This window comes from Physeter macrocephalus, unplaced genomic scaffold, assembly GCF_002837175.3.
Source record: "Physeter macrocephalus isolate SW-GA unplaced genomic scaffold, ASM283717v5 random_597, whole genome shotgun sequence".
Lineage (NCBI taxonomy): Eukaryota > Metazoa > Chordata > Mammalia > Artiodactyla > Physeteridae > Physeter > Physeter macrocephalus.
The window spans coordinates 30,449-50,000 of NW_021146019.1; the positions used below are offsets into that span (position 1 = coordinate 30,449).

The 19,552-nt window shown below is 54.9% G+C and overlaps 2 protein-coding genes across 9 annotated transcripts; one reads left to right on the forward strand and one right to left on the reverse strand.

The window, feature by feature from the left end:
- Positions 1 to 393: 393 nt before the first annotated feature.
- Positions 394 to 10,678, reverse strand: FKRP (fukutin related protein). Of its 8 annotated transcripts, none has more exons than XM_028486210.2 (5): positions 10,642 to 10,678; positions 9,855 to 9,911; positions 8,978 to 9,039; positions 6,906 to 7,904; positions 394 to 4,863 (listed from the first exon to the last, which is right to left on the reverse strand). In XM_028486210.2, the coding sequence occupies exon 5, from the start codon at positions 4,821 to 4,823 to the stop codon at positions 3,336 to 3,338; it is 1,488 nt and encodes a 495-aa protein (XP_028342011.1). In that variant the 5' UTR covers positions 4,824 to 4,863; positions 6,906 to 7,904; positions 8,978 to 9,039; positions 9,855 to 9,911; positions 10,642 to 10,678; the 3' UTR covers positions 394 to 3,335. The 8 variants fall into 8 exon arrangements, 6 of the variants coding, with proteins under 6 accessions (XP_028342011.1, XP_054939253.1, XP_028342013.1 ...); XM_055083278.1 differs by having other exon boundaries at positions 8,978 to 9,036; positions 10,642 to 10,671; XM_028486212.2 differs by lacking the exon at positions 10,642 to 10,678 and having other exon boundaries at positions 7,834 to 7,904; positions 9,855 to 10,090.
- LOC114485210 (striatin-4-like) lies at positions 10,272 to 19,347 on the forward strand. The gene is made up of 4 exons (XM_028486209.2): positions 10,272 to 10,568; positions 17,613 to 17,716; positions 18,213 to 18,286; positions 19,242 to 19,347. The coding sequence occupies exons 1-4, from the start codon at positions 10,287 to 10,289 to the stop codon at positions 19,322 to 19,324; spliced, it is 543 nt and encodes a 180-aa protein (XP_028342010.1). The 5' UTR covers positions 10,272 to 10,286; the 3' UTR covers positions 19,325 to 19,347.
- The last annotated feature ends 205 nt before the right edge of the window (positions 19,348 to 19,552 follow it).

The following is a 19,552-nucleotide window of genomic DNA, read 5'->3' on the forward strand; positions in this document are numbered from 1 at the left end:
TGAATGCTTCTGTGTTTAAACCACAGGCATGGCCACACCGGTGCATGTGCTGGCTTGAATGTCAGCTCTGGGAAAGTCCTCTTGGCTCTCCTGAAATGAAGTTCACAGATGACATAAACCATGGATGGGCACGTGATATTAAAAATTATACCAATAAACAAGAAGGTCCTACTGTACAGCACAGAGAACTAGATTCAATATCCTATGATAAACCGTAATGGAAAAGAATATAAAAGAAAAGAACGTAAATATATCCATATATATGTATATAACTGAATCACTGTGCTGTACAGCAGTAATTAACACAACATTGTAAATCAACTATATTTCAATACAAAATAAAAATAAAAATAAAATAAAAGCGAATACTTCACACACACACACACAAAATGAGCCTATTGCCCGAACTGTAAGAAAAAGGAGAAATAAAAGGATGGGAATTTAAAATATTCATTTCAATATGCAAATGTGCGGGGCCACCTTCCTAGAACCCGAGGAGGGAGACATTTACATTTACACCTGAAACATAGGCAGCTCCTAACGCGGCTGTAAACATGCGGTGTAGGTGTTGAATCACCAAGAACCAGGTGGAACGTGGTTTTCTGATATCGTTGACAACCCTTGGCCAAGTTTCGAACAAAACACGATACAAGCTTCCCTCATCTTACACGCTAGTTGCACTTCCTGGAAAAGTCAGAACCTACGCAAACCATCCAAAAAGGACTTTGTGTTTGCCTAAGGAGAGTTAGGTTCTAGGCTCAGCTAATTCTTAACCAGGTTTTTCCAAGTAAGGCTAGAATTTCGTTAGTTTGCACTAGTATGGATGGGCTGGTTGTTAAAGTATTGAAATACTTCTGGCTGGTGAACAGTACAAGAGTAAGTGAGAAAGCGTCAAATTCAATAATACATATTGCAATAAATTAGTTCAAGTTAGTTGTTGTGATGGGTCTTCTGTCATCCCATTTCTCAGTTGGTAATAAAGATATTGAATAGACAAAACTATTAGACAACATTTTAAGGGCTAGAAAAGTTTCCGTTGTAATTGCTGTTAGTTCAGGAACAGCAAAGGGAGGAGAAAAACACCAAAACACTGCAGTTGCTGCTAAGAGAAATTCTTTATCTATTGAGAGCTCAAGTCCTAATGATTCTCAACTTAATGGGAAGTTGCTAAGCGCACTTGATGCGGTTCCCTTACCAACCCACAGCTAAGACAAGGTTATTTTAAATGTACATATGTACATATATAACATGTTATTTTATGTAGAGACGTATATACAGCTGTGCCAGTCAAGAAATCACACCAACAATTTCTAAATGAAACAAAACCATTACAACAATTTAAGAGTGATTTGAGCTTCAACTTGTGCTCTTGGCAACAACTTAAAGAAATATGTATATATAGGTAGCTAACATTGATTATTTTGAGAATTAAAAAAATATTTTAAGATGTGATGCAGATATTGATTTACGTATTTATATTACCACACCAGGTGCAAGATATTTTGAACATCACCGTCCTTCACGAATGCCAATGGGACATTTTAAAATAGTATGTGACAAGGGACCCTCCTTCATTGTGTGGAGGTGCCCTGCATATATTATAAGACATCTCCATCCCTGGGCCGCGCCTTCCAAGAGCCAAGAGCACGGTCCGATCACAGCAGTAACCCAAATCATCCCCTTATGTTTCCAGAATGCTCCCTGGACACCCAACAGACTGCGAGCCATTGGCGGGTTCAGTGGCTAAAAACAGAGGCTGCGTTATAAGTCAGGCTTCGGATGTCTGAGCCTCAGGAGTCTGGGCCAAATTGGCATTTATCCTCTCTTGCTGGTCTGTGAAGCCCCTTCCTCCAAGGGCTTCACGCTTCTGCGATATCACCAATACCCGCCACCCATGAAGCAGTGACTTGCCCAAGGTCACAAATAAAGTAAGTAGCCAAGCCAGGAGCCACACTCAGCCCTGACTCCCGACCCCTCTACTACCCAAGTGCCTCACGGCACTCCTGTGGGGCGAGGGTCACCATTAGCCCTGTTTCCCAGGTGCAAAGCCAAGGTGAAGCGAGGCGGAGTCACTGGTGGCCCAAGTTCACAGTGGGATTTGGATTTGAACCCAGGCCTCTCCCACTTCAGAGCCTGTGGTCTCAAAGCCAGGTGCGTACACCCAAGAGGTGTACTCTATTTATTTTTAATTTTAAAATGGAATAATTTAAGCCTTAGTACTAATATACAGAATGCTAGTAGTTCCTGGATATAATTTATAAATAAATATACCTGTTGGAGGTACATGCCCAAACAGTATTTCCTCTTAGGTGCTCGGTCACAGAGGAAGGCTGCTGTCGCTTTACCTGCTAAGCCGCGTGGCTTCCCAAAGCCCCCCTTGGGTACTATCACCAGAGAGGGGCAATGCAGGCTACAGACTGACAGCCTGGGTTCAAGTCCCCTCTCTGACACTTCCCAAGCTGTCTGACTTTGGACAAGTGGCTTTACCATTCTGGCCTGTTTCCTCATCTGTGAAATCAACATAACAGCAGCTCTCACCTCAGAGGGTCAAGGTGAGGGATAAGTCAGTTACTCCGTGTGAAATACCGGGAACGATGCCTGATACACAGTAAGTGCTCAGTAAATGTGAGCTATGATTATTGTTTACCCCGCCTTGCGAGAGGCTAACAGGTGCAGAGAGCTAAAATAATGAGGTAACAGTTAAATGGAGGGGGCCGGGATCCAGAACCCGGTTCTTAACCACAGCCGCACCTCAGAGCCTGTTTGCTTCTCTGCAAGATGGGGTGAAGAGCAGCATGCACCTCACAGCGCTCTCCCAGGAGGGAAGGAGGTCGTTTTCTGAAAGAAGGGGATTTAGTCATCCTGTCCCGCCAGGCACAGGAGGCTAGAGGGAAGACCACAGGCTCAAGAGACGTGAAAGCCGTGGAACAGAGGCCCCGGGCTTACATTCGCCTTGGCCCCAAGGTAGGACAAGGGCGCCCTCTAGTGGCGGAAGCAACCCCAACGGCCAAGTGTCCTGGGGCTCTTCGTGTGCTAGACGCTGAGGGCACACACTGAATCCTGGAGGAAGACGAGGCGCAGAGAAATCGGGACACAGCAGTCTGGCCCCAGAACCTACACTCTTTCTCCCTCTCTCTCCAAAACTCTGCAGCAGCTCTGGAGCCCCGGTTCTGGAAATTTGGGGCAGGGCACACCTTTGATGTCCCGGGCTGCGCTGGGCCCAGCAGGGTGGCTTGGCATCCCTGGCCCGCCCACCAAACGCCAGCAGCACCAAGACAAAGGACAATGCCCTGTGCCTGAATGTGCTCCTGACTCCAGGATCAGGCGCTGGAGCTTCAGCTGCTTCCTGCCAAACTCAGGAGTGCTGGGTTGGGGTATTCAGGGTTCTCGATGACCCCGGGGCCGAACTTGAGCTCCAGGAAGCGGCGGTAGTTGTTAGGTGCCTGCACCACGAAGCCGGCAAAGGGCAGGGGCACGAGAGGCTGCAGGAAGTGTTCGGGGAACTCGACATCCTGCCGGTGGTCCAGCCACGTGTCCTTGGTCATGACCCCGTTTCGAGGGTAGAAGGGCCACAGGTCCACGTGCAGGTGGTTGCTCTCGCTGTACTGCACGCGGAAGAAGTCGCCCTCCACCGCCTTCTCCCACACGAAGCCGCGCTCATCCACCACCGAGCCCGCCTCGGCGCCCCGCAGCTGCTCGCAGTTGCCCACGTCCTCCAGGTAGATGCCCAGGTCCACGTCGTAGTCCCACGGGATGATGTCCCCGTGGCGGGCCGCCCCCAGCAGCGAGCCACCCTCCAGCCAGTAGCGCACGCCGGCCGCCTCCAGCACGCCCACCACGTAGCGGGCCGTCTCACGCAGCGCGCGCAGGCAGCACGGGGGTGTCCAGCGCGCCTCGTACAGGTAGGCCGGCGTGTCGCCCACCACTGTCCCGAAGCAGCGCGGGGTCTCCTTGTTGCATCCGAACCACTCGAGCCGCCCGCCCTCCCAGCTCACCAGGCGGATGCCCAGCGCCCGCAGCAGCGCCGCCCGCCGCGCCCGCCCCTCGCGCTCCGCCTTCCAGCGCGCGTGGGCCGTGGTCAGCGGGGGCTGGCGCGCCCTGGCAAAGGGCAGGTCCAGCAGCTGCACCGTCCAGCCGCGGAGGGCGGTCTGCAGGAAGAGGCCGGTGCCCACGGGCCGGGCCAGGGGCGCCGAGAGGTTGAAGAGGTCGCGGGCGCGCAGGAGAACCACGGCGTCCCCGTCCAGGGCGTCGCAGCGGGGTGGGGAGGGTGCCGGGCCGTAGCGCGCCGTCCACTCCCGCAGGCTGACGTTCAGGGCCAGGCACCGGGCAGGGTTGGCCGAAGCAACGGGAGCGGCCACCAGGCGTGCGCCTCCCGCTCGCAGCACCTCGGCCATGCGCTTCAGCTGGCCCGGTGCCTCGGCCCTCGCCCCGTCGGGCACCAGGGCCACGTACTCGGTGGCCACGTAGGTCTCGGGGCGCGAGGCTGCAGCGGGCCGGTCCAGGGCGGGCTGGAGCAGCACCAGGCGAACGCTGGGGATGCGGGGCAGGGCGAGAGGTGGGTAGGGGAGCGTGTCGGCTGCCACCACCACCGGCTGGGCTGGGTCCTGCTGCAGGAAGGAGTCCACCAGCTCTGGCACTGCGTTGTCAAAGGCCTCGAACTCCCGCACCAAGATGGTGACCCGGGGGCCGGAGGCAGATCCACGGCGGGAGCCCCTGGCCGGGGAGTACCTGGGCTGGTGCTGCAGCCACGAGACATAGAACAGGACCAAGAGGTTGAGGGTGATGGCGGCTGCCAGAGCAGCCTGGCAGCGGGTGAGCCGCATGGGGCTGAAGTCAGGCCCTTAGCTGGGCTTCCCGGGTATCCTGGGGAGCGGGGATGAAAAGGGAGACTGGAGCTGGTTGTCAGAAACCCCCCACCCATCCTCAGCCTTGTCTTCCTCTCTCAGCCTTTTCCTTATTTGGTTTCACTTCCGACATTTCCTCCTCCAGGAAGCCCTCCCTGATCCCAGGCTGGGTCATGCAACCCCCTCTGGGCTCCTTCAGACCCCTGGGTTCCCCGACTCTAGCCTACCACTCTAATTCATTAGTGAGTAGGGACTAGTCTGTGTGAGGGCAGGTCCGGAGCCTGTCTTGGTCACTGTTGGGTCCCCAAGGCTACTCAGCACAGAGCCAGGTACACATTAGATGCTCAGGAAGTTTTTATCCAATGAATCACCTTCCCTTCTTCCTTGTTCAGTCCCACTCTTTTATTCATTGTCAACTTCTCATTCAGATTCGGGTTCAGTTATAAATGCCCAGACCCCATTCATTCCCTGCTCTCACCCCTGATCTCTTCTTCCCTCCCCCCCGCCCACACCCTGGCCCCGGGGTCACAGCCTTGGCCACCAAGCCCCTCCCCTGCTGCCTCCTTCTCACTTCCTCAACTCCTCTGCCATCTGGCCATCTCTTTCCTGATGGTTAGCCAGATGTTTTTGGTTTTGCAAGGAAAGCTAGAAATGTTTTCTTAAATTATAGAATTATTCCAGTTTGTAATGTTGGCCACTAATTAATTTTTTTTTAATGGAATGGGTCAAACTCATAGAAACAGGAAGTAGATGGTGGTTGCCAGGGGCTGTGAGGAGGCAGAAACGGGGAGCTGTTGTTTAATGGGTATAGAGTTCCAGTTTTGCAAGATGAAAAAGTTCTGGAGATTGTTCGCACAATAATATGAATATACTGAACACTACTGAACTATACACTTGAAAACTGTTAGGGTGACAAATTTTGTTATGTGTATTTTATCACAATTAAAAAATCTTTTTTTTTTTTTTGAAGTAGAGTGGGCTGCATCCAGAGAGGCTGTGCTCCTTCCATAGGACACCTCCACCTCTATTCATGGGCCGCATTCCTAAGCAACCCCCAGGTGGCGCTGTCTCCATGTCCCCATCACAACTTGAAGATTTGGCTGGTCTCCAGCACAGAAGGAATAACTAACTCTCTCTTCTGAGCAGATACTAAAGTTTCCCCATGAAGGATCTTCATAGGTTCTGCCGCTCCCGGAGAGGGGGACGTCAGAGACCCCGCTAATCTTCCTACCTCCTAAATACTTCTGACCCCCTCCTCCCCATTCCCACAGCTCTCCCTTCAACCCCGGTTCACCCAGATCCCCACCCAGCCTCCCCCGGTCTCCTAAGTCCGCTCCTCGTGGCAGCCAGAGGGGTCTGCATAAAGCACAAATCTGACCTCTCCCTCTCTCGCTCAGAATCGGCCATGGCTCCCTAGTGTCCTGGGGAGAAAGTCTAAGTTTCTTACAAAGTCCCACCAGGCCTCGTATGACCTGGCCCTTGCCTGCCACCATTCCAGCCCCATCTCCTGTCATGCATCCTCGAACTCTGTGCCTAAGCCATCTTGGACTTTTCTTCAAACAGATCTTATTTCTAAACCTTTGTGTATCCCGTTCCTCCTGCCTAGAAGAGTCTCCTCTCGAACACCCCTTCTCCCCGTGCCTCTTTTCTCCTGGAGAACTCACTTATGCTCAGGCTTTAGCTCAGATGGCCCCTCCTCCAGGAAGCCCTCCCTGAACCACAGGCTGAGTCAGAAGTCCCCTCTGGGCTCCCGGAACCCCTGGGCTGCCTGTTCTGGTTTGGCACTGTCTGCCCCACTAGACTGTGAGCCCCAGGAGGGTAGAGCCAGGACTGTCTCAATCACCACTGTGTTCCTCCCACACGACTGGCCACTGAAAATGCACTTGGTGAAAAGATGATGACTGGGGGCAGGGTTTTTGTGTGTCTGTAAAGCCCACTCAGGTCCCCAGGGCCAAATTCTGCACTGCAGCCATGCACCTGGGGCCCTGCCCTGGTCTCCCTGTCTCCTCTCTCTCTCTCCCTCCAGAAACGCCCTCTCATCCCTCTTCACCCATCCCAGACCTGCTTGCCCTTCTCTGACCCAACTCAGATGGCACTTAAGAGTCTGAGTTGCACTTTCAGAGCGACTTGTTATTCTTCAGAACCTTGGAACTGCCTTCTGGACCTTCGATCAATCCTTCCTTCCTTCCATCCTTCCAGGTTGTGGAACTCCTACAACATACCACACACTGTCCTAGGGCCCGGGGAAACAGCTGTGGACACATAACACACAGAGACAGACAATACCACTGAGCTTGGGCAACTCACATTACTGTGGGGGGAAGGAACCGTTGGGACCACAGAATCTTTGGGGTCTTAAAAATCTTAGAATTTTAGCGCTCAGGTACACAGAAACAGAGAAGAGACGTTTAGATGGTTTCAGAATCTTCCAACAATTCTAAAGAGAACTTCCTCCTGCTTCGGCCTTGTCTCCTATGGTCTGTGCCCCACTCAGAGCCCAGAAGGCTCCTGTTCAATCTTCAATTAGATTCTGTCCTGCATCTGCTCAAGCCTTCTGTGGCTTGAGACTCACTCAAAGGAAAAGCCAAAGTCTTCGCTGGGACCCACAAGGCTCCACGTGATCCCCCACCCTCTCCCACTTGCCCGCTCAGCTGCAGCCACGTGGGCCACCAAACACCATTCTCCAAATACACCCAGGAGACCCCAGCTGTGGCACTGGCTGTTCCCTCTGCCTGGATGCTCTCCCCCAGGTAGCAGCTGCCTGCCTTCTCCCCTGGCTTTCAGGTCTTTGCTCAAATGCCACCTGTCCAGTGATCCCTTCCTTTGGCCACCCTACTTAAAAATGCCTCTCCCTATCACCCACATACTTCCTATGTCCCATCCCTGGGCTATTCTCCTCCCCTAGTAGTTCTCATGTAGATTTTACTTATCTTGTCTCTTGTTTTGTCTGTTTTGTTCCCTGCTGTACACCCAGAACACGGCTCGGTACCTGGCACACGGCAGGTGCTCAGTAAATTTGTGTGGAATGAATGACTGACTCCTGTTATTCAGACGGGGAACCTGCGGCACAGAGAGAGAAAGGCCAGAGGGAACAGAACCCAGGTCTCCGCCCCCGGAACCTGGTTCTCACCACGTGCTATCTGGCTGACTCTGGGCCAGGAGGTGCCCAAAAGGACAGAGGACAGAAGCCAGTTTCTCAGAGACCAGCAGGTATGACAGCCAGATGAGGAGGTGAGGGAACCAGAGTAGAGAGAGAGAGAGAGAGAGGAATCATCTAGTACCCTGACAAGGTCGGTCTTGGCTTCCCCAACTGTAAGGACTCAAAACTCCTTCACTGGGGCGAAGTGGATGAAACGATGATTTTGAAGGATCATAACAATATCAACAATTCTAGCTGCTCTTGATGTGCCAGTCCCTGTTCTAAGCATTTTACCGATCTTAACTTGTTTAATCTTCACATTATGATCACATTTAAAGATAAGGAAACTGAGGCACAGACAGGTGAAGTCACTTGCCCAAGGTCACACAGCTGGGAAGTGGTGGACCTGGGATTTGACCGGGAAGCTGGCTCCAGTGTTGTGATTTTAGCCAATAAACACTGCTGTCTCTTTTGGATCCACAAAGACAGTCCAACTTTCAACCCATCTTCAGGGAGATAACCCCTTTCCCTTGCCCTCACTTGACAAGTGCTTTCAAAGCTGAATATGGCACATTAATTAATCAATTCAACTCATTAACTCAACAAACATATATTTATTGAGTGCCCTCTGTGCTCTGGGGACACGGGGTGAACCAGGCAGTGGTTGGGCAGGCCCTCCAGAGGTAGGAAGACAGACAAAATCCCTGCAAACAAGTTACAGATAGAGCAGGAAACCAGCAGGGAGCGTGAGAGAGGAAAGGTGGTCAGGGGAGGAGAGGACAGTTGAGCTGAGACTTTGTCTCTCCATTGCCCACAAAACAAGGTAAGTGGATCCACATTCACTTCAGGCTAGACTTCACCTGGCCTGAGCCTCAGTTGCTGCGTCTGTAGAACGGGAATGTGATGGATAGAGAAAATGAGTGATGTGTGGAAAAACCTTTGGGGGCAAGGGCAGTTCCCACGTGAGTGCAGGTGACACTGAGGGGCTTCTTACCTCCTAGGTTGCAGGCTGAGGGAGCTCCAGCGGGGCGGTTCCAGCCCAGCTCAGCTGCACTGCTGAGGGAAGGAGAAACCAGAAAACCCCAAATCAGCCAATTTCACACAATAGAGCACAATTTCATTTTACCTACAAAAGTGGCAACGAGAAGGTCAAGGAATCACTTCTCTTGAAATCTCATAAGCTCAGGGACCACCTGAATCATCTGTGAAGGGAAGGAGTGAAGGGAAGGATGTCATAGCAACCTAAAACCATCCCTTCTTTCATAAATGTGTCCAGAAAGGTAAGGCTAGAAGTGACAGAAGGTGTTACCATGACAACCCCTTTCCTAGACACACTCCATCCTGAGAGACAATCCTAAAATGTCCTGTACCTTGGTGGGCCTGGTTCCTAGGGTCACTGGAAGGGGGACTGCCCCCATTACCACAGTAACCAGGACTTGGCTTTGCTTGTTTCTTACCTCCCTGGGGATGGTCCAGGCCTTGTAACCATAGCAACTACTCCTCAGCAGAGCATCTCCTCTAAATAAAAACACCTGGTTGGTTTGGTCCACAGACCTCCCACTGATGGGAAAGGGGGAGATAGATGATTACCATGGTAATGCCAACTGGGTGGCTGGGCGGAGGGGCTGGGAAAGAGATGTTTCCCTCAGCAGTGTCCTTGGGGCTGGGGTCCTTTCTACCTGAGTGCTAGGTGAGGTTGCCATAGTAACCAATGAGGGTAGGGGTATAAGGACCACCAGGGACTTGGGTTACCTTAGCAACCTCTTCCTGGTGCAGGGCCAGGACAGGTTTGGAGCTCCATAACCACAAAGGTGGAGGGGAGGGGAGGCTAAGGGTGTTCCCGACTGGGAAGAGTTACCATGACAACCAACCTGGGCCAGGAATCAGGATGGGGCCATTGCTGAAACCACCGTTGGTGGTCGCTGTCTCTGAAAGAGTGACAGTGATGTCGAGGAGAATGGTGTTTGGGTCTGGAGAGGACTAGAGTCTTTCTTTGGGGTGAAGCGTGAGGACGGGGGCAGAAAGCGGCCCCTCCTTAAGTCCCACGTTTCCCAAAGGCAACCCTCACGCCGGGCCTGGGTCGCGTTTGCCCTCCTTCGGGCGCGCGCCCCGCCCCGCCCCGCCCCGCCCCTTCCCCCCCCGACGCGCGCGCCTTCGGGGTCGACCCGGGTGGGCGAGGCGCGCGTCCGACTTCGTTCCCGTCACCTGCCCCCCCGGCCCCCACCAGGCGCGCGCGCGACTGTCGGCGCGGCCGCGCAGGCGCGCGAGGCACAGCGGGCGCGCGGGCCGGCCCCGGGGCCTCCATGATGGAGGAGCGAGCGGCCGCCGCGGTCGCCGCCGCCGCCTCCTCCTGCCGCCCGCTCGGCTCCGGCGCGGGCCCCGGCCCGACGGGGGCGGCCCCGGCTTCTGCCCCCGCCCCCGGGCCCGGCCCGGCTGCTAAGGGAGGCGGCGGTGGAGGGAGCCCCGGCCCCACGGCGGGACCGGAGCCCCTGAGCCTGCCCGGGATCCTACACTTTATCCAGCACGAGTGGGCGCGCTTCGAAGCGGAGAAGGCCCGTTGGGAGGCCGAGCGCGCCGAGTTGCAGGTGAGTACCGTCCCGGGATCCCCGACCCCCCGCCCGGCCCGGCCCGGCCCGGCCCGGCCCGGCCCGGCCTCACCCGCCGCCGCCGCCGCCGCCATCTTGGAGCAATGGCCGCCGGGACGGCCGGGGGGGCGGGAGGGGACCGCGACCGGCCCCGAGACGGAGTGAGGGGGCCGTCCGAGGGGGGTCCTAAGGGGCACCCGGGCGGCTGGAGGCGGGAGGGGGGCCCAGGGCCGGGAGGGCCCGACCGCGGCCGCCGAGAGAAGGGGCGCAGGGGAGCAGAACCGGCTGGAAGTGGGAGTGGGAGTGAACGGACCGGCAGAAGGGTTCCTGAGAGAGTGGCCTCGGGGCCCCGAGGGGACCCCAAGAGAACTCAGCAAAGGGTGGTGCGAGGGGATGGAGGAGTCTTGTATGTGAGTGAGCAAAAAGCTCCAAGGGTGCCGAGGGACTCCCACTCCGTCCCCGACCAGGTGCGCGTTGGAGGTGGAGCCCGCTGGGCCCCGGGTGGGAGAGAGGGGCCCTCGGGGGAACTTGGGATCCGTTGGGGGCGAGAGCGGGTCGGGGCGGGTAACCCGGGTGAGTCGGAAGAGGAAGTCAGGGAGCTCGGGACGGGTGTGTTTCGGAGCGTTTGGACAGGAGGGACTGAAAGACGGCTGTGTTGAGGACTCGGGGGATGAGAGCAGGGTGTCGGGGGGTCCCCGATGAAGATGTGTGCTCTCCCCTCTGAGGAGGAAACTTTGGGGAGCCCTGGCAGGCGTGGCTTCGGAGGGCAGGGGAGGGGGTCCCTGGGTCGGAAGCACAGACGGGGCCAGGACGTGCGTGCCCCAAGAACCTGTGTTGGAAGAGCCTGAGAACCGAAACTCTTTGGGGGTGTGGAGGAGTGGGGACTCCCGCCCTGAAATGGGAAGTGTGTAGGAAGTCGGATGGAGAACCCCGAACTGGAGTGGGGGAGGGTCAGACATGTCCAGCTGTGGAGATGGGATGGAGAATGTGAGGAGGAATCCGGGGAACCTGAGGGATGGCAGGGGGAGCATTTTGTAGAGCAGGAAGGCAGCCAGAGGAAGCATCTCAGAAGGGTCCTGGGGAGGGGTGTTTGTGGAAGTTTCTGGGAAAGGACCCTCTGGTTTGTGGAGTAGCTTGGGCGAGGGATGTGCCCTCGGATGATGATTGGAAGAGGCTGAGGCTGGACTGGGGTTTGTGACCTTGAGAAGTGTGTGTCGATTGGCAGAGTGTCATGAGGAGCCTGGGTATCAGAGTTGTGAGGATTTGAAGGGTCCCTGGGCTGGGGCGTTATTAGCAGAAGTCAGTACCTGCTTCTAGCAGCTCGTCTTTCCCCTTCCGATTTGCTGTTTCCTATCTAGTTGAGGTGGGGACCCAAGTAAATACCAGATTAGAATTTTGTCCTTAGAATGAATAAAGAGAGCATCCCACAGTTCTCCCATCCCAATAGGGATCTTAGCTGTGTGGTGGCTGGGGCTTGGGGTTGGGGTGGGAGAGAAATCCTTATGTAAGTACCCCTTGTTTTGGTGTCTCGTCTCTACTTCCAGAACTCTTTCCCAGGGTACATCTTATTAGATCTTCTCAGTACCCCATTATGGAGGCAGGGCCAATGGCATTGCCCTCACTTAGCAATCATGATAGCAGCTGCTGTTTGTTGAGCACATATTATGTGCCAGGCACTGTATTAGGCACTTCAGATACATGTTATCCTTTAATCCTTGCAGCATTCTGGGAGGGTAAGTGATATTATTCCCCCTCCACCACCACCCCCTTTTTCAAAAAATAATCAGAAGAGGAAATGGAGGCTTTGAGAAGGTCAGTGATTTATTTATCTAGGGTCACAGCCTGGGGGTGGCAGGGGTGGTCTGTGGGCTTTCAAGCCCATGTATTATTACCTCTCTGACGCCCAGGACAGATGAGAAGCCTGTTCCAAGGAAACCCAGTGGCCTCCCCAGGATCATCCAGCACTCGTAACAGACCAGTGTACCCTACAGCACTCACCACCCCGCTTCCTCATCTTTGAGACAAACGAGAAAAGATGTGTCTGTTCCCGCATTTAGTGGTCCTTCTTGGCGTTTGAGAGGAAGTTGTGGATAGCACCCAGTTAGGCTCGCCTTTGTGTAGGCTCCAGCATCTCTTACTTTGTACTTTTATTTTTTTTGTTCTGTTACATTAGTAAAAACTCAAAGATCTCAGAGGCGTCTGCGTGTATAGATGGGTACACGCATGCGCGCGCGTCTGCGCACGAGTGAAAAGAGAAAGTCCCCCCGCCCAATTGTTGTTGCTATGAAAGTAATTCCCCTCTATTTGTGTAATATATCAGATCATACTACATGTATCATTCGGTGACTTTTTTTTCCCACATACTCGTGTGTCTGTGTGTTCCTTTCATATCAGCAGAGAGAGGTCTTATTATATTTGAAAACTCCATTCCACTGGTGTCTGTACCATAGCTCATTTAGTTTGAGCCCTCTTGCTGAACTTTTAGGTTGTTTCCCATTCTGCCCGTCGGAAATGGCTACAGTGACTGTCCCTGTGTTCCCCTGTGAGTATACAGCAGAATAGATGGGTGGAATGGTAGAATAGATGTGTTTAGAAAGGGGTGATTAGTTGTGCCAAGTCACCCCACGTTTACACTCCCAGCAGCACCCCTTTTTATACACTTCTGCTTGAGCCCTTATCACTTAGGGAGGTGTGACTTCTTCTGTGAGATCCTTTAAGGCCTGGACTGCGTCAGATTTTTCTGATAAACTCTGAATACCTTTTCTCCAAGTAGCTGCTTGCAGCTGCTCCTGGCACAGGACCCACGTGCAGTCAGCGTGTGGGGGGTGGCAGAAAAGGCGGCCTCTCGTGAGGTCCTTCCAGGAGGCGCCTGAAGATGGAGCGGGGAGGTGGCATCGACATGGTCTGATAATAAGCAGGACCTTGCCAGGTGGGGGGATTCCCAGAAGGAGGTGATGTGGTTTCTGCCCTTCAGAAACTTCCAGGCTAATAGAGAAGGCTGGTTCGTGCAGGAGGTTACAGAGAGCTGTACACACTGACGCAGTTGAGTCTTTGATTGTGTGGCTCTGCCCACGATCTCTGGTACTTGTGCAAAGGGGAGCGAGCTCTTTGAGGACGAGAGGGACCTTGGGGGCGGGGCCTGAACTGGACATTCATGTAGGAGCAGCTGGTGGAGAAGGTATGGAGCTGGCCCGTCTCCACTGCCAGCCTCACAAGGGGCTCTGGGGGATCCATGGGGACTGAACCCTGCCAGGAGCCCCCAGACCGTGGGGAGGACGAGTGGAGTGCAGGAGATGCAGGGCCAGGTGGGACCGAGCGGGGGCGGGGAGCGGGCTGGGACAGAAAGGTTGGGGTGCAGAGAGTCATCCGCGGCCCCCGGGAGGACTGAGATGCTCAGGCCCCTCCGGAAGCTTTTTCCGTGCCGCCTGTGGAAAGGGAACAGCCGGAGGAGAGGCGGCGGCCCTGTCTCAGAGTGGCAGTGGGTGGATGTGGTGGGTAGTAAACTTCCAGATCCCAGCCTTACCTGCCAACAGATCAGGCAGCCGCGGCTGCTGGTGTTTGCAGGGTGGGAGGGACTGGCCACCAGCACTTCCCCTCTCTGTGGTATTCCACCAACTCGGGACACTTCAACCACATGTTTCTGGTTCTCTTTTTTCCCTTCTTTGCCAGAGGAACTGGGAAGAGGACCACGGAGAAAAGTGAGATTTTTTTTTGACCGCGGTGCACAGCATGCAGGATCTTAGTTCCCCGATTGATCAGGGATCAAACCCGTGTCCCATGCAGTGGAAGCACAGAGTCCTAACCACTGGGCTGCCAGGGAAGTCCCCCAGAGTGAGATTCTTGCATCATCATTAGGAGAAGGGAAATCAGGGCTTGCTATGGGGCAAGGGTGGTGCGAGAGGCTGAGCAAGGGTGAGGTCTGAGCGTGATTCTGGACCCTGCTTTCTGCCCCTCGACTCCACTTTCTTCCCCCACCGGTGAGGGTCACCTCCTTAATACCTTAAATCCACTCATTGCCCCCCTGCCTGATCCTAGTCTGGGCCCCCGTCATTTCTCCCTGGGATTCCTGGGATTGCTTCCTTCTGTGACTGGTCTCTCGGCCTTTAGCTTTGCCCTCCCCTCGCCCCCTGCAGCTGTCATTTCTCCACATTACAGCTTGCGGAATTACCTTTGTAAGATGCAAATCTGATTATATCTCTTCTCTCCTTAAAAGACCCTTCCATAGCTTCCCCTGTGCTCTTAGGATGAATTTCAGACTTGCTCACATGGTCTGCGATCCTTTATCGGGCCTGCAAGCTTCTCTGATTTTCCTCACTAACCCTTTTACACATTCAGATGCAGGCATACTGGCCTTTGTAGAGTTCCTTAAGCCCCCCTTGCCACCCTTGACTCTGGCCTCGGCCAGCTAGATGCTCCAGCCCCTGGCCGACTGCTAATCAGCCTTCAGGTCTTAGCTGAACTGTCACTTCTTCACTCCAGAAGTGGGTTGGGTGTCCCTCCCCTAACCTCTGCTCGCTCCCTGGGGTCCTAGTCATGTCCTGTGTTGGCTGTGGCTGCTCGTGTCTGTCGCCTGAGCCAGACTGAGGGCTCTGCGGGGACAGGAGGCACTCGTCTTCTCCGTTCCTTCTCCAGCACCTCACATAGAACCTGGCCCGTCACAGGCGGTCACCAGTGTCAGATACTGACTGCGTGTGGGCTCAGTAGGCCGCGCAGGCACTGGGAAACAGAAGCTCATTGACGAAGCCCAGAAGGGTGAGGGCACAGGGAGGCTGTGACCCCGGACTTGTGTTTGGTGATTGACCTTTTCTTCTCCACCGCTCCCCCACCTTCTAACAGCTCATGGACAGAGTAGACCTCAGGGTGACTGAGAAGGTACACAAAGGACAGAAATTCAAACTTCCGAGACATTGATCACGTATGAGTCCGCCTGTCTGGCCTTAGGTGTTTATGTACGTATGTGTTGATTTAAAGTGTAGAAATTAGGGGGAGTCCCTTTCTCTCAATGGACAGATGAGGTTTCTTTTCCATAGGGTTCCTGTGACGTGTATTTATTTGTTCGTTGTTTTTCCCACATTCTCCTCTAAAATATAAACCTCGTGTCGTTCAGTGCTGTATCCTCTGTCCACAACTGTATCTGATACATAGTTGGGACTCAATAAATATTTGTGGAGTGAATAAATAAATGAATTATACTTTTGTCATATATTAGTGTACACATATGCCTTTTTTTTTTTTTTTTTTTTGCGGTACGCGGGGCTCTCACTGTTGTGGCCTCTCCCGTTGCGGAGCACGGGCTCTGGACGCACAGGCTCAGCGGCCATGGCTCATGGGCCCAGCCGCTCTGGGGCACGAACCCGTGTCCCCTGCATCAGCAGACGGACTCTCAACCACTGCGCCACCAGGGAAGCCCATATATGCCTTTTAATTTTTTCAAAAGGAAGCCTACCATTGCAATTATGCCTGTGGGGTAAATTCCTTAGAAGTGGAACTGCTAGGACAAAAGGCATGTACATTTAACATGTTTGTGGATATAGCCAGATTGCCCTCCCGGAAGGGTTTGTCAATTTATGGCGCCCCCAGTGGTGTCTGAGTGCGCCTGTTTCCCCGGCACCCGGCGCTGGCCAGTGCTCGGCAATACTTAGCGCACGTTTGGTTCTCTGGTAACCTGCGGCAGAGACCTGGTCCCTGGAGCAGGACAGGGGTGATAGGAGGCCTGTGGGCACAGGGCCGTGCTGTGCTCCAAGTGCTGGGGGCAGATAGTTCAGGGCCCTTTGAGGCCCAAGGCGAGGAAGAGGCGTGTTCATGGGCATCTGACAGGCCGCCAACAACGGACAGTCCTTGAGCACGAGGCTTTGGGAATGTTCACCGCCTGGAAAAGGTGTCTGGGGCGACTGGGGGCTTCTGGGGGAGTTGTTGAAGTTCTTCAATAAGCATTTGATGTGCGAGGATTGGCTCCAGGAAGATGCAGCTCCCTGTAGAGCAGGAGGCCTGTAAGCCACAGACAGCTCTGCTCGATGGGCCTCAGGTCTCAGAGGGATCCTAGCTCTCTTAAAGAACTGGGCCCATTTCAAGACTCTAGAAGAACAGACAGGGAGAATAAAAATAATAAGAGGTAGGAGCTAGCATTTGTTAGCCTTTCTTCTGTGCCAGGCTTTGGACTGAGAAGAACTTAACACGTGAGGGGAAACGGAGGCTCAGAGAGGGCCAGTGACCTGCCTAAGATCACGCAGCGAGTCAGTGGCCGAGCCAAGCCTGGAGCTCAGGTGGTCCTAGCCTGGGACAGAGGAGCCCTGGGGAGAAGCCAGGGAGGAGCCCTGCGCTCAGGGCTTTGGCACTGGGCTTCCGGATCCTGGTCAGGGGCCAAGATCCTGCCTCGAAGGCCGTTGACCCGGTGTCTCCAAAAGACCTGTTGGCAGACCAGAGCAGACTGGGGCAGCTCATGCCCGCAGACAGTGTGAGGTGGTTGGCAGGGGCCCTGGGTCGTGGCTGTGGCGCGTCCCCCTCACCCGGGGCAGACTGTAGTGGAAAGGTTGGTCCCCACCGTGGGGGCGGGTGGGGAAGCTTCCGCGCTGCAGCGGGAGCTGAGCCGAGCCGCCCACTCTTGTCCCTAAACGCCAGAAGTAGCTTCCCACGCCTCCCAGAGACAGATGCTCTGGTAGGGGTAGTGGCACGCCACCGCCACCAGCAGCCTGAGGGACAGCACCTGCCTGAGGCGGGGGAGGAGGCGCCCAGGGCTGTTAATACCGCCCTGGCCCACCTCCGCCCCAGAGGTGGGGACCAAGTTAGGCCCAGGCTGTCCCTATTTAATTTCAGGGGTTAAGGGCGTCTCTTCAGTTGTTTCATTGCGGGTGACATGGAGGCAGATCCAGCCGCCCTTTCACTGCTCCATGGAACCCTGGCTCAGGGTCTTCACGCCTGAAGAAGTGGCTGCTGGGTGTCGCTGTGGGGGCAGGGCTGGAGCTGATTGTCCCTGAGTGAGTGAGGGACACATGTCAGTGAGCCTGAGCCCTGCTGTTTTCCTGTCTCCCTCTCTCCCCGCCGCAGGCTCAGGTGGCCTTCCTCCAGGGAGAAAGGAAGGGGCAAGAGAATCTCAAGACAGACCTGGTGCGGCGGATCAAGATGTTAGAATATGCACTGAAGCAGGAAAGGTGAGCCCTGCTGTCCCCGGTCCTGCCTTCAGGGATCAAGCCTTTGGGGTCAAGCGTTCTCTTCCCCATCACGCAGTCCTGCATGGTTCCAGGAGAGGGGCACAGAACAGGAAATAGCGGGTGGGATTCGGGGTAAACAACTGATAACAGCATTCATAATGGTGGTGGCCCACTGCAGGCCAAACACCAATATTCATTGTCTCATTTATCCCTTCCAGTGGCCTAATGGGTACAGGTGAGGCTTCCGGAGGGTGAGGACTTCTTCAAGGACTCTGGAGCTGGGATAGCAACCCAGTTTGCCTGACTCCAGAGAGTGGGCTCTTCACAGTACCATCCGTGACGCCTCCTCCGCCTGGGCTGCTTCCTAACCCGGGCAGTTCCGCTTCAGAGGGAGGAGAGCTGATTAGAGAGAGCCTGGGATTTGGGATTCCTGAGGTGGGGGCTGGCCCCATCTACTCTTCCGCGTCTCTCACTGGTTCATCGCTTGATCTTTTAGGGCCAAATATCATAAATTGAAATTCGGGACAGACCTGAACCAGGGGGAGAAGAAACCAGAACTGTTGGAACAAGGTACCCACCCCCGATCCTCCCCTCTTGCCCCCTCCCAACAAAACCGAACGTGACAGAGGAAAACTGAGATGGGCCGCGTCTCTCACCGTGCTCCACAGAAAGCAGGCTTGGCCGGGGTGGGGAGGGGTTGGGTCTCACTCTCAGCGTCCCTCCCCTGTAGGCTGCTCTGCCACGTCCTGTGCTGGGCGCTCGGGGGAGTGGGGGCAGGGGTTGAAGAAGGCTGGGAGTCTGCCTGCTGGCCCTGTGTGAGACAGACAGACACGCAGGGCCCGACAGTCTGCGCTCCTGGAAGGAGGCCTCAGTTCATCATCAGGGAAGTAGGGAAGGCACTCCGGGTAGAGGGAAGAGTGTACTGGAGCACGGAGACGTGAAAGAGTGTGGTGTGTTCACAGGGCCAGGGCCTTCGAGGCCAGGCTGACAGTGATCGTTGTTCTTCATGTCAGGCTCCTCCGACCAGAGTGTGAGTTCCACCAGGGCAGGGGTTTTTGTCGACAGGTGTAGTCCAGGCACCTAGCCGGGCACACAGTAGATGCCCGATAAATACTCGATGAATAAAACAAACAGATTGTCTCATTTAATCCTCACAACAATCCCAAGACGTAGGTGCTGAGATTATTAACTTCGTTTCTCAGAAGAGGAAACTGAGGCTCAGGTGAACTAACCTGCTCAAGGCCACACAGCCGGCAAGCAGCAGAGCCAGGCTGGGACACGGTCAAGTCTGCCCGTTCGCTCAGAACTGAGCCCATTTCCCATGTGGGAAAATAACATAAGTAGAGCCTGAGGATAGTCTGGGAATGGTTGGGGAAGTGACCCAGAGACTAGAGAGGAGGAGCACAGGGGCAGAGGGAGGCTTCAGACGCTCTCAGGAAGGGGCTCCAAGGATGATGGAGGAGGTGATGGGTGCATGGTGGTGCCCTGACCAAGACAGCCCGCCTCCGTTCTCTCCACCCTCCAGTCTCCAATGGCCCAGTGGAGTCGGTCACCCTGGAGAACAGCCCGCTGGTGTGGAAAGAGGGGCGGCAGCTTCTCCGACAGTGAGTGTGTGGAGGGCAGGGTGGAGGCTGGGGGGTGAGGAGACATGTTTGGCTTGGGAGATAAGCCTGAAGACTCCACAGTCCTTCCTGTCCCCACTGGGGACCCTGAGCTGTCTGGATCCCTGCTGGCCACAGCTGAGATGGCCTGTCACCCTGTCGGGGAGGGCAAGGGAAGACTCCCTGCAGGAGGCATGTGGGGGTGGTCCCCACTCTCGGAAAGCGACCCCAAGTG

What these genes read in the sequence shown, in the direction of transcription:
- FKRP (XM_028486210.2), bottom strand. Translation starts at nt 4,823, where the DNA reads ATGCGGCTCACCCGCTGCCAGGCTGCTCTGGCAGCCGCCATCACCCTC.
- LOC114485210 (XM_028486209.2), top strand. Translation starts at nt 10,287, where the DNA reads ATGATGGAGGAGCGAGCGGCCGCCGCGGTCGCCGCCGCCGCCTCCTCC. An exon ending in TATGCACTGAAGCAGGAAAG is followed by an intron (nt 17,717 to 18,212) that starts GTGAGCCCTGCT and finishes TTGATCTTTTAG; the next exon opens with GGCCAAATATCATAAATTGA. An exon ending in ACCAGAACTGTTGGAACAAG is followed by an intron (nt 18,287 to 19,241) that starts GTACCCACCCCC and finishes TCCACCCTCCAG; the next exon opens with TCTCCAATGGCCCAGTGGAG.